Source organism: Arachis ipaensis, chromosome B3 (genome assembly GCF_059453495.1).
Source record: "Arachis ipaensis isolate K30076 ecotype BB chromosome B3, ASM5945349v1, whole genome shotgun sequence".
In the NCBI taxonomy this organism is placed as follows: Eukaryota; Viridiplantae; Streptophyta; class Magnoliopsida; order Fabales; family Fabaceae; genus Arachis; species Arachis ipaensis.
This window is the reverse complement of record NC_142438.1, coordinates 2,289,081-2,305,944: the sequence shown is the minus strand read 5'-3', so window position 1 is coordinate 2,305,944 and position 16,864 is coordinate 2,289,081. Positions and strand designations below refer to the sequence as shown.

Genomic DNA, 16,864 nt, shown 5'->3' with positions numbered 1-16,864 from the left:
TATGATGTTGTTTTAGGTTATTTGAGTGCCAAAACTAAAACGACATCATTTTTACAAAGTTTAGTGTAGCGTCCGACTGTCCACGACAATGTTTCGTTAACGTTTGTACGTTGAAAATTGTTTCAAAGACTAATATGAGTTATGTTCGCAAAATTTGGAGACTAAATAAAAACAATTAAAACTTTAGGAATTAAATTGAGATTTAGATGTAAATTCAGAGACCAATTGAGTATTATCTCTATAATTAATAGAGAAAATTTAATTTGGTTTGATTGAAATAACAAAACTTATCTTATCTATGTTGATCGTCGAACACATTTAAAGATACGGATCAATAGAACTTGGAAGGGAAAGAAAGGTTTTAAATAAATTTTGATCCTAATTCCTAAACCTAATTTAATTTGATTATAATATTATTGTTAAAAGATTCAACTTTCAAGTTTCTAGTGTCTACTCTTCAACGTGGCTTTGATCCAAATTCTAAACCAAAACCAAGAGTTTGTGATTCTGGTATCCACCACGAACATGGCGGCACGCCCCAACAGCTACAGCAACAAGAGCAGAGCTTCCAATGGCGGCGACAACAACACTACAAACCTTCGCTGCAATCACTGCGCAGGCCCACTTTCTAAGCACATGGTATTTTTTTCTCTTTTTATTTAAGTTTCTCTATTTTCCCACTTCGAATTTTCTCTCAATTTTGCTATTTTTCGCTTTGGTCTCAATTTGTTGTAGGAAACCAGTAGCTGGACCATTCCACCCCTCATCAGGGATAGCTTTTCTATGGTTAGTTTCTTCACACCCCACTTCTTTTTTCTTCTCAAAATTCAAGCCTTTAGATCCATTTTTTGGCTGAGAATTGGATCTAAGACTGCGATTATTTTTGCCCCCGTGGATTTTGAGGTTTGATAGTTATTCTAGATGGTTTTTATACTTAATTTTTATTTCTTTAATGCAGATTGGTTCTGCCGTTGGTGGCATTACAAGTGCATTTTATGGATTTAACCATGGTATGTAATTTTTAGTACCCTTTAAATGCATCATGTTGAATTTTGGATATATGATATCCTGTATCAGCTTGATATGGTACCTTGTTATGCTGTTCTAAGGGGTAATTCATATTTGAAAACTTGGCGGGGCATAATTTAGTTATGCTTGTCAAATTTCTGCTGGGGTTGAAGATCCTGATCACAGCCACCAAGTCTGTTTGGTGGAATTGTGTGTAGATTAATGAGTGGGATTCAAATATGAGCGAATCACACTCCCCTTCCCAGAGTTTGGCAAAATTCAACCCGGCCCATCTCTTTCTCAAAAATGTACTCTATCACTCCAGAGCTTTAGGGTATGTTATACATGCTTCTATTCTGTAGAACATGGCACTAAACAACCTGTAATTAACACAACACCAGTGTAATCTGGCCAAATAGAAGGGAGTCACAATGAATTTCACCAAACTGCAGAGGGTGTTAGTGTAATCTGCTCTTGAAATATGGGATGATCCCACTATGCTGACTCAACCACCTCTTCTGGTGGCAGATCAACCTCATCTTAAAAAGCAATAAAAAATTTAAAAATCGCCCTACTCTGAACATTATTTCATTTCATCTCTGTTGTTCTCCTTTGACTTGCATTACTGCTGCATCTCAGTTTCTCTCAATAGGTTTTTTTTTTTTTTTTTTTTTTTTTTTTTTTTTTTTAAAGAATTTTCTGAATTTTGTTACAATTCAAATTTTACCTATTCCCTCCCTCCTGATTGTAGGTAAGATATCAATCTTAGAAACATTGATAAATTTAGCTGATTTCTTTTGTTTATATAAAGGCTTTAAATACCTTCTTTGAAACAACTGAGATACACTGCCTTCAGTCTTGAATTGTGGGACTTATGGCATTAAGTAACAAGAAGAATGAGAAATTGAGAATGTATATCTTTTGATTGATTTGTAAATCATAGTTGCAGACAAAGTCCATGTTTCAAACTAAAGATGAAGCTTTAATGTTAATATTAATGGCCAAGAGCATTATTGAAGTTTATTTTTTCCCATTTGTAATGCAGTTATGCCAGTTGTTCAGAGACACGTCAAAGGACCAATGTGGGTGCATTTTCTTGTTGGTGTAAGTTCTCTGTGCTTTCTGTCCCCTTCTTTAGTTCTTTTTTGGTCTTATGTTCATTTATACTTCTGCCTTATCTTCAATGTTTGGATGCATCTTTTACTAGTTTTAATGTCTTAGATTAAGCATACTAAATAACTAAGAATGTAGCATTATTTGTTTATGATCTAGGAGATTTACTTTCTTTCTTCAGTAAAAAAACGGTCTAGATAGTTTGTATGTAATTTCAACCTTTGTTCTATTTTCCTCCAAATCAACGGCAAATTGATGGTTATAAATCTTTGGATTTAAAAAAGAGAACCATTTGTTCCTCAAAATAGTTATTATCAGGTATGGAAACCCTTTTTGCCTTAGATCCTTAAACAAGCATTTTACCAAACTAGTGTGTCAAGGGAACAGCCCTTGTTACCTAGACACCATTGCTTCCTCCATTAATGAATAAATTCCATTTGCCACTTTAAGCTTTGCAAACAAGTCAGATGATTCTCTCATGTTCTATCCATGATTTTTCTGATAATCATGATGCTATTATAGAGCTTAAAATAGAAGAACTTCTTCTGAGTATCAGTTTATTCCCTCTATAATTGCTACATAAATACTTGCTTGATGAAATATAATATTATATAAGGTATAGTTGCTTTGATTTGTTCTCATTGAGGAGATTTTAGGTACTCTTTAAAGTAAATACCAAATATGCCAATGAATCGTAGCTTAAGTGGCATTAGATCCCTCTCCCTCTAAAATTATTATTTTTGATTAGCATCTCTTTCAGTGTTTTTACCCAAACATGATTATTTTTTGGTAAAAGGACTCTTTTGAAGAAAAAAGTCTCATTTGTTCTAAAATGCAGTTCCTTTAATATAGACCTTTCTTCCATATTGGTGCTTAGACATCATTTGTAAGTTGGGGTATCTGAAATTGAGTTCATAAGCATTCAAACGGTATTGGGCTTTTACTCACTACGCTGCAGAAATGCTCCTAGGTCAATGCTTCCTGCATTCTTTTGTCAGCATGAACTTATTGCTAATAATCACACTGAATGAAACCTCTCTGATTTCAGGCACCACCTGTGATAGTGTTCTCTTCAGCTTGTGCAGGACTGGCAGGTAAATCTCTTATGCATTTAGAAATTTCCATTGGTAACAGTGTTTGTATAAGAGTATTGATACCCCTTCCATGGGCTGGCTTTAATCAAAATTTTTACAAACTTTAGAATAAGTATTTGAGTTTGTGGGACATCTCATGAAATTTTAACCACAAATAAAGATACCAGTACCCCTGAATATTAGCTTCTTGCTAGTTACGTGGAAAAATGAATATTTTTATGGTCCAAGTGTACTTATCGTGATGTGTTGATAATGCAAACTTTGGGTACTGATGAGTGGTCTTGTTCTTATAATATTGATTATTGTGTTGCCGAGTTGACAAGAATGTTGCTGGAATAACTGCAGGTGGGGCTATTCCTGCTTTGGCACAGCTAACTTCCTCATCATACCATGCGGCAATGTCACCGTCGCCGCCTTCGGAGGAAGATAAGATTCAGAAATCAAGAACTTCCTCTGCTCTCTGATGTGTATACACACACATGCATGTAGTGCATGTACTAAGTTTTGTATTTGTTGTGGGATTTTTTTTTTATTATTTTTTCTTCTAGTGTAAATACCGCTCTTTCAGTTTTAAAGCAACAATATTGTGTAGTTTTAGCTCCCTGAAAACTGGTTCTCGAGATTAGAGAGATTCTTTTCTCACATGATAAATAATTTCGAAAAGAAGAGACCAAGGAAGTTTTTCAACTTGCAAAAAGGCTTCTCATTAATCATTACTCTCTCTTGATTTGCCTGTATTTGTTTTCAATTTGATTACAAAAATAAGTTTGAAGATACACTGTCAGCACAAATGTTCTTGTTAAAGAAATCAATGAAGGAACACCATTAAAACAAGCCAAGTATATTTCACTTTCTGGGGGCAGTCCCTTTGTGGTTCTGAGGTAGGAGACTAGACGACAGGAACATGTCTCACTCTCTCTTAACAGCATGGTATATATGGCGAACAAATAGCAACGAAACTCGGAAGCTAATGGAGGCAAATATTAGGAAGAAAGCATAGCAAAAACATGCATTGTAGCCAAAAAAGAAGGATAGCTGCAAGAATCCACTCATATTTGATCTCACATAGAAGTAGATGCAATATCCAAACATGAAAATGGCTGTTGAGCCGCCACACAACACAGATCTGCAACCACCAAATAAAGTATTTTAATGACAAAGCCTCATTCAAGGGTGCCTAATGAAATAAACCATTTATTTATTTATATATTTTCTAACGAGAAAAAGAAGCATAATTAAAGAGAAGAACTGAAAAAAGCAAGCAAGAAAGAAAAAGGCTAATCAAATCACAAGTGAACAAGGAAACTGGAAAGAAACAAGGCAGCCCAATTCCTGAGAGAGTAATGAGATTAGAATGAAACTTAAGACAATGAGAATAAAGTACATGCATATATATCACATCTAAACTCAACCATCACCACATTGATTTCAGTTAGCATGCTCATGGTTATCAAAGATCAAATGTTGCCCAATGCACAAAACCAAAGGAGGCGGGGGGATTGGACAAAAGCAAGCAGAAAGTATTTTTGTCAGCAAAATAACTCACCTCCACCACCATTCATGGTCTTCCACAGATAATTGAATGTATGTCAAGCCAATATTGACGAATGCAATTATCACAATGGCAGTGATAAATGTGAGGAACAAAATGCTAGAAAGAGTGTATATTTTGTAGCCCCACATACTAGCATACACCTGATGTAACTGCAAGACAATTGCACTAAAGGGCACAAGACCACCGATAAACATTTGAAATGGTGTTCTCCTATACCAAGCAAGCTGTTGAATCTCCCTAGGATATCTCTTTGTCGAAGAAGGGCCTTGAAACTCAATTCTAAAGCGGTATCCAACAACTCCACCAAACACGAGCAAGGGGATAGCAAGGACTATGAATATAACAAGAATCACAATGATGGAGCTGAATGGGAGAGCAGTTGTGGCACCATAAGATATTGCAATAATGTTGAGGATAGAGGCTACGACAAAAACTGGTCCAGTGTAAAGAATCGCTGCTAAACTAATACTCCTTTCCTGGAATCATAATCAAGTCACACAACAGGCATAGGATGCTGATAGAAAAATATAATGAGACATCATTTATTTTCCATGTTAATTGCGTATAGGATTACCCATCCATTTCCAACAAACTGGCCATAGAAGGATGCTGATGAGTACCCAGCAAAAACAGTCGAAAGAGCATATAGCAGAACAAGGTAATTCAACAGTCCTCCACGACTGTATGGATAGAGGGTTCCAATAAATGCTAGAAATAGCAAGACAAAAAGCCTGCAGAACAAATCGATATTAGTTTGTATAACAAAAAAAGGAGCAAAGAGTTAGCGGATTTAGTTTTGATGAATCTATGTATCACAAACTTCAAATATCACGGCCATGACAAATTGACAATGCCGAGTAAAGACTAGAAAATGAATAATTGACTTTTGGGGAGAGGCCTGAGATGCACCTCAAAGACATTAGTAGCTTACAAGATTAGCAACTGGGTTCCAATTCCCACAAGAGCAAAAAGTAAGGATGAGTTTGGAGGATGTCTCAATGCATCGGCATGGATGGATTTCCATCCAACCTCCTTGTCTTCTTCATTCGCATTAGAAAACCTAATAGCAAGTGAAAAACATTAGGATAAGAAACAAATGTAACTCCCAGAAAAATGTTATTTTTCTTATAGGATCATGATTAAGGAAGAAAATTACTTTTTCAGATCACTCTTCAGCTGCCGTGTATATAGAAGGGCGAGTAAACCAACCAAGAGCAAAATGATGATGGTTGAGTTAATGAATGAGAACCAATGAACTTGACTATACACCGGCAGCAAAGAAGTTCTTGAGTATCTGTCCATCCTGTTCTCAAAATGCAGTGCAGTTGCATTCCAGGTAACTGAATAAGTGAACTTAACATCAACATCAACATCATTACTTATATCAATGGCGCGATTCGGATCACCAAATGCATTCACTTCTATGACTTGGTCTCCATTGAAAAGAACATCAAATTGAACATGCGTAAAAAGGTAATACTTTGTCCCTCCCCCAGCAGGACTCCAGCTATCCTCCTCAAGCTTCCCAATAAACCCCCAAAATGGAAGGTCATCCAAGTAAAACTGGAAGTAGTAGTCACGGTTAATAGCTTCCTTGAAGCTTGCAACCTCATCAACATTAATCCATTTTTGGCACAATGTCTCATCAATTTTGTTCTCCCTGAACTTGAATTCAAACAAAGCATTGCACAAACGGTCCCCCTTGAGAACTTCACCAAGGGACTCCTTCTTTCTCACAATTGGTTCTGTGGAAAACACAACCTTGTCACAATCAAAGTGGTCCCAATGACAATTTGACTTCATTTTCAATATCATTAGAATAAAACCTAAGACTAAGAGTGTCTTATATTACCTGGTTGACAGAATGGCAAATCATAGTATTCGTATGTCTCACTGCAAGAGAGCTAATAATGAATGAATTGCATGAAGATTAAGAAAAATGGGGAAAAGTTGGAATTTTGGATTGAAGGAAGGAACCTGGGATTGTTGAAGGGTCCAACTGTGTTGACAAAAAATGGGAGATGATCCCGAATATGGTAGCGATGATCAGAGGGAGAAGCTGCAACGGAAGGAGATGGAGACTGAAGAATGCGAAAGAGTAGAAGAAAGAGAATGAGGAAATGGGTGTTAACCATTGATGATGATGCAGATTCAGATGCAGATGCAGTGATTTGGTTTTGCAAGTCACAGAGTCAATTGCAGTATCTACGAGTACAACAGAGATGAACATTATTAAACAGAATCAATATAAGGTTTTTTTTTTTAATAATTAAAATGTTAAATTTTTTTTTTCCTCAAAATATTTCCAAATTGGTTTTCTTCCTTATGCATTTTTCTTTTAGTTTAGATATAAACCTTTTTTTTAAAATATGTGATTTATGTTCAATTTTTCCTTTTATCCTCAGCTTCCTGAAATTAATTTTTAATGTTTTTTTACAGATTAAAATAAAATATTTTTCAAAATATTTAAACTTATACCAAAATAAAGTTTTTACAGAAAGTAAAATAAAATATTTTGAAATATTTAGATTAAACTAAGTTTATTTTTACAATAAGAATTTTGTTGATTGATTCTTAGTTTTTTTAGTTTATGGAACGCATATAAATATTATAGTATTAAAAAAGTAATATTAGATAGCCATTTTTTTTTAGTCAATATCAATTAAAATCTTTAAAATGATTTTATCTATTTTAATTATAAATTCTTAATTTAATTCTCAAAAAAATAAATTTTTTAAATTAAAAAAGAAATATTGATTAATATTAATTAACTACAAATTTTGGTTGCTTATATCTTGTGGGATTAAAAAGCTAAAATATAGTAGTTTTGAAAACTAAGAATTTAATTTTTAATTGATTGATTCTTATTTTGTTGAGTTATGATAGATTGGATATTCATATTTTTAAATCAAATAATTTATTGTTTTGGAAAAAAAGGTGAGTCTCTAGTCTCTAAGAAGAGGGTGAAATAAAAGCAAGACAAAAATTGGATTGGAAATTGGAATTGGGAGTGTGAGATGAGAATTGAGATGATGTCGCTATTATGATTTATGTTCTATTCTTCACTGCTTAGTGCGTAGTGCTTAGTGCCCCTCTCGGATCTTGACTTTGCTCTCTTTTCTGCAATCAACAATCTCAAATCACGCACCTCTTCCCTCCTTCAGGTATCTATCCATTCTCATACAATGCTCAATCCTCTATTTGTTGTTATTTGATTTCCGTCCAAATTCCTTCAATTCCATGGAAATTTGTTGAATTGATGTTGTTAATTGTGGTATTCGATGTGTATCTGATTGTAATTGTTGTGAAGAGAGTGTAATTAAATGGATCAGCTTCCTGTGGAAGTGATTGGGAACATACTGTCGCACCTAAGGGCTGCAAGGGATGTAGTGATAGCCTCTGCGACCTGCAAGAAATGGAGACAAGCATGCTGCAAGCATCTCCACACCCTCTCCTTCAGCTCCAATGATTGGCCTCTCTACCGCGATTTGACCACCAGCCGCCTCGAGATTCTCATCACACAGACCATCTTCCAGACATCAGGATTGCAGGCACTCTCTATTCTCATGGAAGACGTCGACGAATTCTCCGCTTCTACTGTTATTGCTTGGCTCATGTACACCCGGGAAACCTTGAGGCACTTGTATTATAATGTCAAGACTACACCTAATGTTAACATTCTTGAACTCTGTGGCAGACACAAGCTGGAAATACTAGATCTGGCTCATAATTCCATCTCTGGGGTGGAGCCTAATTATCAGAGGTTCCCTTGTTTGAAATCCCTCTCATTGAGTTATGTCAGTATATCTGCCTTGGATCTTAATCTCTTGGTGTCAGCCTGCCCCAAGATTGAGGCTTTGGAACTCGTCAACCCGGAAATTGCAATGTCCGATGCTCAGGTAACGGTTGAGCTCAGCAGTTCAACTCTCAAGAGTGTGTATGTAGAAGCAATCAGTTTGGACAAGTTTATATTAGAGGCCGATGGTATTGAGTGCCTGCACTTGAAAGATTGTGCCCTTGAGGTCTTTGAATTGATTGGTAAGGGGACCTTGAAGCATTTTAAGATCGATGATGTTAGTGTTATCCATCTTGACATCGGCGAGACCGTTGAAAATCTTGAGATCGTAGATATCAGCAATTTCACAATCATATGGCCCAAATTCTACCAGATGATTTCGAAATCATCCAATTTGAAGAGGCTTCGACTCTGGGATGTGATGTTTGACGATGAGGATGAGGTTGTAGATGTAGAAACTATTGCCACATGCTTTCCGCAACTGAGCCATTTATCTTTGAGTTATGATGTAAGAGATGGAGCACTTCACTATGGTTTGCAAGGCTCTTCCTGTCTCGAGAATGTCGTTGTCTTAGAGCTCGGCTGGACTGTGATTAATAGTCTTTTCTCCCACTGGGTTGAGGGGTTGCTTAAGCGATGCCCGAATCTCAAGAAGTTGATCATTCATGGGGTTGTTTCTGAAGCTAAGTCTGAAGAAGAATGCCTCATCTTGGCAAATTTTACCACATCCATGATTGAGCTTATGAGGAGATACACACATGTAGATCCACATTTTAAGTATGAATGAGATTCTGCTGAATGCTTTGTTATAGCTAGTTTTCATTTAAATATAAATTGCATAGGCACATTTGCAGGTAGCTTACAAGATTCATGAGTTTAAGCTCCGGTTTAGCTTATTTATTGTTTGGAATCGTTAGAACTTTTGTGACGGACCAACAATTATGATAGACATTAGGAGTAGGCCTTTGATCTCTTCTTTGCAAAGACAAGGTTATAGTATGGAATTTTTACTCTCAGCTCTGTGCAGAAAATCTTAATTAGCCTTTAATTAAGACAAGAAAAAAGAGAGACAAAAAAATTTGGAAATCTGGAACGATTCATGTTTGAGGGATTACCGTTATGGTGCGTTATACAGCCAAGAGGCATTGACGTTCAAATACCATTAGCAGTATCTTTTCTTAAGAGTTTTCTCTCTGTTTGTTTCTTCTTTCTTCTCTGTGTCCTCTGTTTCTAAGTATCTTGTTGATTATATGTTTCCCTTCCACTTAAAAGTTGTATTTGATAATGTTGTATTTGCACTCTTAAAACCATGAAGTTGCCACAATCACTTGTTCCCTGAAACAACATGTAGGAGTCTGTGTTTAGTATGGCTTATATAGCTGGTTAAGAAATCCTTTCACGTAACTTAGTTGGCTAACTTCCATGGATAATAAAACTTCACTCTAATTGTAATATAGGCCTTTGGAAGGTTTACTTTTTTATTATTATTTCGTTTACAATAAGCTACTCTACTATATATTATAATAATTTGTCTTCAAGACACTTTCCAATATAATTCAGCAACACTGTTTTAATTCATGCGACTAACTCTACCTAATAGGAAAGCACTTAATAGTCTGTTTTAATGAGGTAATCTTAGAGGTGCATGACGATCCATATACATTATTTACAAATGATCAATATTCACATACTTACAACATGAATTTTAAACAATAATAGCATATATCTTTCTCATCTCAGTCTTGGTATTGTGAATTTGTCTATGGCCTGTTTAGAGCATGGACAAAGTTAAGGAGTAAATAGTCATATTCTTCTCTAGAAACATAATATGGTAACAATAAAGCTAGATACCCAAACGTTTTTTAAACCAAGTTTTATCAAGTCACCAGCGCTTCTTCTTCTTTTTCTCCTTTTTTCTCATCTTCGTCCTTCTTTTATTATCATCATCTCGTCTTCATCTTCTTTTTCTCCTATATATGTTCAATAAACTAGAGCATAGAAATTTTGATGCATAGCACAAAAAGTTTTGAAAGATCACGTGCGCAAAACATTGACACCCAACCAACAAAATACATACAACACATAAATTTTTTGGTACAGCACAGAAATCTTGGAGCATAGGACTGAAATTTTGGCGTCTAGCACAAAAAATTTTGAAAAATCACATACTCAAAACATTGACTCACCCAACTAACAAATATATTTGTATTTATGTACAAAATTTTTGTGCTATATCAATAAGTTTCTGTACTCTCCATAAAAAATTTCTAAAGCGCAGAAAAAAAGAAGCAGTATCGTATGCACACGTTTCTTTTTTTTTTTTGCTTAACTTAGTTATAAAAACGATTGTACATGCAGTATCACCGAAATGATAAATTTAAATATTCGTAGTGGAAATGTCTTCTATAATTTTTTTTATTCATATCATCATTTTATATTTACATTTTTTTAGTTCAAGTAGATGGACAGGTATTATTCTTTAAATAAGGTCAGACAACCTAATACTATATTTGCCGAGGTCCATAACGTTAGAGACTGAAAATGTCGGAATTGTCATTGCCTTCCCTTACTCAACATCTATATAAAATTATAGATTGTTTGAGCCATCTCTCTGCTTTCTTTGACCTTTGAATTTGACATTCACCAATCAAGAATGTAACAAAATGCCAAAAAAAAACTGCTAAATGTCATTGTCCATTGCAACAATGGTCTAACCAAGCAGTAAGGCCAAAAGAAAAAAGAAGATATATATTTTGCTTAGATAACAAGCAATGACTTAGTATGATCAACGAAAAAATAATTAAAATTCTAGAATCAGTTTGATCTAAGACATTTTTTATGTGAAGAACATAGGTTATAAATTATGTTGGGAACAAAGGTATATACACACACACTGGTTTGATCCATGAGAATGAGAGACTTTATATTTTGGGCTCCAAGACCAATCATTGGTAGGAATTGGTATGTTACCTATAAAAGGCATCATGAAGGAATATTTGGTTCTACCTCTTTGTGTTATAGATTGGGTACATTTCCGAAAAGTCTCCCCCTTTTTTTAGTGTTTCTGTGTCTGTTCTTTATCAGCATACTACTTCATTTCTTAATAATAATGTAGGTCATACTCATGCATTTTATATATAATAAATTGAAATCATCTCCCTTTTTGAGTTAAACTGTTTTTATTAGTTTTATTACTTGACTATTTTGCAATAATAGTACTACTACTCTTTCATTAGTTTGCATTGGATATGCATTATTCTGTATAGTATAACTCTCTCTCTCTCTCTCTCTCTGGTCGTTTGAAAGATTAGCAGTTAATTACTCAGAAGACACAACGCTTAAAGAATTAAGCCAAAAAAATTAAACAAAAACTGCAGCAAAAGATGGATTTAGGATTTTAAATATATACAAACATAAATGAGATTAATAAGTTGCAAGTGATTGATGATAAGGTGCGTATCATATGCGTTTATAAGTAGAAAAGAATCTTAAGATGGCATGATTTTAGTTAGGTGATGATAGGGAATGGATGTTGACCTATCAACAAAGGAGATAACACCAAACAATTCCATCTCAGAGCTGTGAATAAATACAGAGTGGAATATTATTCTAATCTTTAGGTTAAAATGTTTATGATATGATGTGTCAAAAGAACTCGCTTTCAAGTAGCTCTCAATTGTAATAATAATAATAAAACTAAATAAAAAAATCAAGTCCAAACACTTATTAGGTGTGAAAAAAAGCTAAGGATCACGAAAAATCACCTTTAAAGCTTTCTCTCTTCATCATTTCTTTTGCCATTACATCTTTTTTTAATGGCAAAGAAAAAGATAGAAATAAAAAGTAACAAAAACTTGTCTCATCTAAATGTAGCAATGAGTTCATTCTTGTAGTGTGTTTCCTATATGAATGAATATGACATTTTTTCCCCCTATCAATAACATGCAAGCCCTTAAGAAGTATCATCACAGAACCAATGAGAATTAGCAGGCGGTTAGAGAGAGGAGCAGGAAGGAGTTAAAAGTTAAAACAGGACCCCACTCCTTCATTTTCTTTTTATTTTGGAGTCCAGTCCTAGCTAAAATGCATATTTGCTTAATATATTTAAAAGACTGGGCAAAATTTAATTCCAAATAAATTTGTTAATAGAAAGCAACTTTTTTCAACAATTGAATCTAATTATTAAATGTAACAATTTTTTTAGATATATCAAACTAATATAATATCAAATTTTCTTTGTTGTTGGTGAAATAATCATTCAAGAATGGTTCTAATGTTTAATTTTTTAATTAAAAGTTTAAATAGATTCAATATCCATGTCCTGCCTATCCTATCGGGTCCCATTCCTTAAATTTGTATAAATCTGAATAATTGTTTATTATTTATTTTCTAATTTTTATTGGAGTATCCTTCTCATACCCTACAAGCTATGATAGGCACAGACAAGTTTTGCAAATTGGTAGGACAGGACTTTGGGGGTAGCAGAGGAGAGAGTAATATTTGCTACTAAAGACAATGATAAAGGATGCCAAACAAGCTTATCAATCAGGTTTCTTCCTACAGAAGAAGAAGGAGAAAAGAAAGAGATAGAGACACCCCATTCCCATTGCATGAAACATTATTAGATACCCGAAAAGAAAACAAAAAAATAATTGCCCATAGGAAACATACAAACTTATATGAGAAAAAGACTGCACCCTCTTGATTGTGGCAACTTATATATATATATATTACTTTGACAAGAAAGCTTTGATCTTTATCTGCTGTGTGAACTTGTCCATATACCAGGAAAAAAAAACAGGTAAATGTTTATGACTTCCTTCTTTTCTCACACATAGTGTTTATATATGTGTGTGGTAGATATCTAAACACATACATAAGCAAACACAGTAATTTTCATATTGTTCAACTTTGAGTTTGAGCTGCAGGCTGCAGAGAAGATGATAATGGTTTAAATTAGGCTTATTGAATGGCGAGCCAAAGAATAGGAGGAGACACTGGTTTATCAGAGTCACTGATCACAAGTCATCACCATGCCTCTACTCATGGAGTTCTTCATGGAATCAACACCCCATCATCAATCTTAATGTATGAAAAGTATCAATAAGACATGTACAACTGAATTCCTCCTCATAAGGAAGAGTTATATTATATATATGTGCATGGCTGCATGTTTAATATGGTGTTTCTTTGTGTTCTAATGATATTAATTTTGTTTGATAGGAATGAAGAGGGAGCGTTTGATTTTGGAGAGCTGGAAGAGGCAATTGTTCTGCAAGGAATCAAGACTAGAAATGATGAAGAAGCCAAAGCATCATGTATGATTGTTGTTGTTTCCCTTTTTCTGACTACTTTGGATAAGAGCACAACCAACTACTCTTTCCAACTTGAGTGAGAGAGAGAGAGAGAGAGAGAGAGAGAGAGCTACCAACCATAAAAAATGATGAATTCCGAGGGAAATCTAGTTGGAAGGCGTGCGATTAAAATCTTAGAAGCCTGATGACTTTGTTTTGCATCATGATACTTTATTTCTTTCCTGATCTTGTGATGAATGAATAAAGTAGGATTTGGCTCCACCTTTCCATATTGTAAATGAAAAAGAGAACTTTAAAAATATTGAAACCATTTTAATTTGCTGAGTTGATGCATACTTTGCAGCTTTATTCATCACAGGGAGGCCTGCAGCAACACTGGAAATGTTCCCTTCATGGCCAATCAGATTCCACCAAACCTCAAGAGTATCTCTCTCTCTTTCTCTCTCTCTCACTTGCCTCTTCTTTGACCAATCCATTCCCATATACACCACTTTGGACCAAACACATGAGTTGAAACAAGAAACAAAATCTCTATTTTTTCTTTTTCATGTTAAAGGATTTTGCAAAGGAATTGAACTATTGAATCACAATACAGGGAGGTTGCAAGTCAGGAGGAGGGGATGAAAACACAGACTCAGGATCAGGATCAGGTGTGAACACCAACACCCTTTCAAGCAAATTGGAAACGGAACCCCATCATAATCATTTTCAATCACAAGATTCTCCAATTAGTAGCCACCAACAACAACAAGATCAAGAGGTGCAGCTGGCAACTAGTGATGCCTCAAGAAAAGGGCCATCACCCCAACAAAAGGTTCCATCTAATATAACAACCTTAGCATAACACTATTTTGTATGAACAAAGTTCAAGCTATAGGTCTCTTCAATGCAAATTATTACTGTTGTTTTTTCTTCTATTTCCGTTTGTGGTTGATCTCCCTGTTTCAATATCTATCTATCTGTCTTGTTCACAAAGCACAAAAGAACAGGCACAGATCCCAACAACTCTCAGAAAATCAAAGGAACACAGAGTTGTTGCTGATTTCTGAACGATTTTCTGACATGAAAAATACCAGAGAGAGAGAGAGAGAGGGGCAAAAACAAACAAAGAATCTTTTCAGTACTTATCAAAAACAACTTTCTCATTATAATAGTGACCCACTCTCACTTCGCTCCACTCATTCACCATTTCACCCTCATTCCTCCCTCGCCTTGCTTGTTGTTTGGGTTGTGTACTCTACTCTCTCTCTCTCTCTCTCTCTCTTTCAAGAACAAGAATGGGAGATGATAATAATAACAAGAACGATGATGGTTTCTGCTATCCTTATCATATCGATGAATGCATGGCTATTCTTCCTCATCATGAACAACAGAAATGGCCTAATCATAATCATACCGCTACTCTGCATTCACAAATGCAGAAAGTTGCTAGAAATTATTCTGTGAGCTTGGCAGTAGTGTACATTGTTATTGTTGTTTATTCATCACCTTTGTATTTGATAAGATTTTCCTTTATATTGCAGAAAAAAGGAGCGAGTTCCACATCGGAGAAGGCAGTGGATGCAAAGGTGAAGGTTTGTTTCTATATAAAAAATAGGAGAGAGATGTGTGTAGTTTGTAGAAGAATGCATGGTTATATATATTGGAAAGATGAATAGGAAGATTTTGTTTGTTGTGTGTGATTGATGATTTCAGACACTGAGACGGTTGGCACAAAACAGAGAAGCTGCAAGGAAAAGCCGTCTGAGGAAAAAGGTAGGTAGTACGTGGCATCACTTATTTATATTTATAAGCAAGAAATGTAAGACACATTGCATTGGATTGGAACAGGCTTATGTGCAGCAACTAGAGTGTAGCAGATTAAAGCTTACTCAGCTGGAAAAGGAGGTTGAAAGAGCAAGATCACAGGTAGCAGGAGGAGGAGGAGGAGGAGGAGGAGGAGGAGGAGCAATGATGTTCGACATGGAGTATGGAAGATGGCTGGAAGATGAAGAGAGGCAGATGGGGGAGGTGAGGAGGGGGCTGGAGGGGGGCATATCGGACGGGGAGATGAGAGTGATAGTGGAGAGTTACATGAGCCACTACGACGACCTGTTCAGGCTGAAGGCGGAGGGTGCCAAGTGGGACGTGTTCCACATCATGAATGGCACCTGGACATCCCCGGCAGAGCGGTGCTTCCTGTGGATGGGTGGTTTCAGGCCGTCAGACCTGGTGGGGTTGCTCATACACCACTTGGAGCCTCTTGCGGAGCAGCAGATCATAGCCATGTACGGACTGAGACACTCATCACAGCAGGCTGAAGACGCTCTTTCTCAGGGGCTTGAGCAGCTCCACCACTCTCTCCTCCACACCATCTCCCTCCCTCAGATGCTTGCTGCCATGGCCAAGCTTTCCAACCTTGAAGCTTTCCTCCTTCAGGCTGATCATCTCAGGCAGCAGACACTTCACCAATTCTGTCGATTTCTCACCATTCGTCAAGCAGCTCGCTGTTTCCTTGTCATTGGAGACTACTATGCTCGTCTTCGCGCCCTTAGTTCTCTTTGGGCCTCCAGGACCCTCATCAACCATCACGATAACTCAACCATGGACTTGCAAACCCTTCAACCTTCTCCGCAAAATCATCTCTCTAATTTCTGAACAAATATTTGTAATTGCAAACCAATCATTTTAGCTAAGTGTGTCTCCATCTGTTATTGTAAATAAAATTCGAGTTTTATGTGCATTAAGAGGAACCTCACTTTAGCTTACAAGATATATGCAGATAAGTTTTATTTGCTTTTGTAATTGACACAATTAAATTAATTAATTAAGTGCATCTATATATGTTTCGGGGTGCAAACTTAGTCAAATCAATCATTTCATATAACGATTCTCAACTATTAATTTCACGTAAAGTCCACTGCACCTGAGTTTTCACCGTATTTCGGAGTCTCAGGCTTGCACGTAAACGACACAACAATGACTTTATATATATATTAGCTAT

At 35.7% G+C, this 16,864-nt stretch overlaps 4 protein-coding genes across 10 annotated transcripts; 3 read left to right on the top strand and 1 right to left on the bottom strand.

Annotated features, from left to right (window-relative positions):
- The first annotated feature begins 307 nt into the window (after nucleotides 1–307).
- On the top strand, nucleotides 308–3,912 carry LOC107629327 (uncharacterized). The gene is made up of 6 exons (XM_016332092.3): nucleotides 308–639; nucleotides 736–786; nucleotides 959–1,010; nucleotides 2,054–2,112; nucleotides 3,170–3,215; nucleotides 3,561–3,912. The coding sequence occupies exons 1-6, from the start codon at nucleotides 526–528 to the stop codon at nucleotides 3,677–3,679; spliced, it is 441 nt and encodes a 146-aa protein (XP_016187578.1). The 5' UTR covers nucleotides 308–525; the 3' UTR covers nucleotides 3,680–3,912.
- On the bottom strand, nucleotides 3,895–7,004 carry LOC107629326 (Endomembrane protein 70 protein family). The gene is made up of 7 exons (XM_016332091.3): nucleotides 6,748–7,004; nucleotides 6,623–6,663; nucleotides 5,927–6,515; nucleotides 5,702–5,830; nucleotides 5,345–5,501; nucleotides 4,762–5,246; nucleotides 3,895–4,341 (listed from the first exon to the last, which is right to left on the bottom strand). The coding sequence occupies exons 1-7, from the start codon at nucleotides 6,903–6,905 to the stop codon at nucleotides 4,125–4,127; spliced, it is 1,776 nt and encodes a 591-aa protein (XP_016187577.2). The 5' UTR covers nucleotides 6,906–7,004; the 3' UTR covers nucleotides 3,895–4,124.
- Nucleotides 7,005–7,593: 589 nt separating this feature from the next.
- LOC107629328 (F-box/RNI-like superfamily protein) lies at nucleotides 7,594–9,582 on the top strand. 2 transcript variants are annotated; one of them, XM_016332093.3, is made up of 2 exons: nucleotides 7,594–7,934; nucleotides 8,081–9,582. In XM_016332093.3, the coding sequence occupies exon 2, from the start codon at nucleotides 8,094–8,096 to the stop codon at nucleotides 9,351–9,353; it is 1,260 nt and encodes a 419-aa protein (XP_016187579.1). In that variant the 5' UTR covers nucleotides 7,594–7,934; nucleotides 8,081–8,093; the 3' UTR covers nucleotides 9,354–9,582. The 2 variants fall into 2 exon arrangements, with proteins under 2 accessions (XP_016187579.1, XP_016187580.1); XM_016332094.3 differs by having other exon boundaries at nucleotides 7,759–7,934; nucleotides 8,103–9,582.
- A 3,531-nt stretch (nucleotides 9,583–13,113) lies between these two features.
- Nucleotides 13,114–16,730, top strand: LOC107632392 (transcription factor TGA9). Of its 6 annotated transcripts, none has more exons than XM_088509836.1 (8): nucleotides 13,114–13,367; nucleotides 13,495–13,654; nucleotides 13,790–13,884; nucleotides 14,225–14,304; nucleotides 14,477–14,695; nucleotides 15,405–15,449; nucleotides 15,577–15,636; nucleotides 15,712–16,730. In XM_088509836.1, the coding sequence occupies exons 2-8, from the start codon at nucleotides 13,536–13,538 to the stop codon at nucleotides 16,516–16,518; spliced, it is 1,425 nt and encodes a 474-aa protein (XP_088365962.1). In that variant the 5' UTR covers nucleotides 13,114–13,367; nucleotides 13,495–13,535; the 3' UTR covers nucleotides 16,519–16,730. The 6 variants fall into 6 exon arrangements, with proteins under 6 accessions (XP_088365962.1, XP_088365961.1, XP_088365963.1 ...); XM_088509835.1 differs by having other exon boundaries at nucleotides 15,405–15,455; XM_088509837.1 differs by having other exon boundaries at nucleotides 13,229–13,367; nucleotides 14,240–14,304; nucleotides 15,405–15,455.
- The last annotated feature ends 134 nt before the right edge of the window (nucleotides 16,731–16,864 follow it).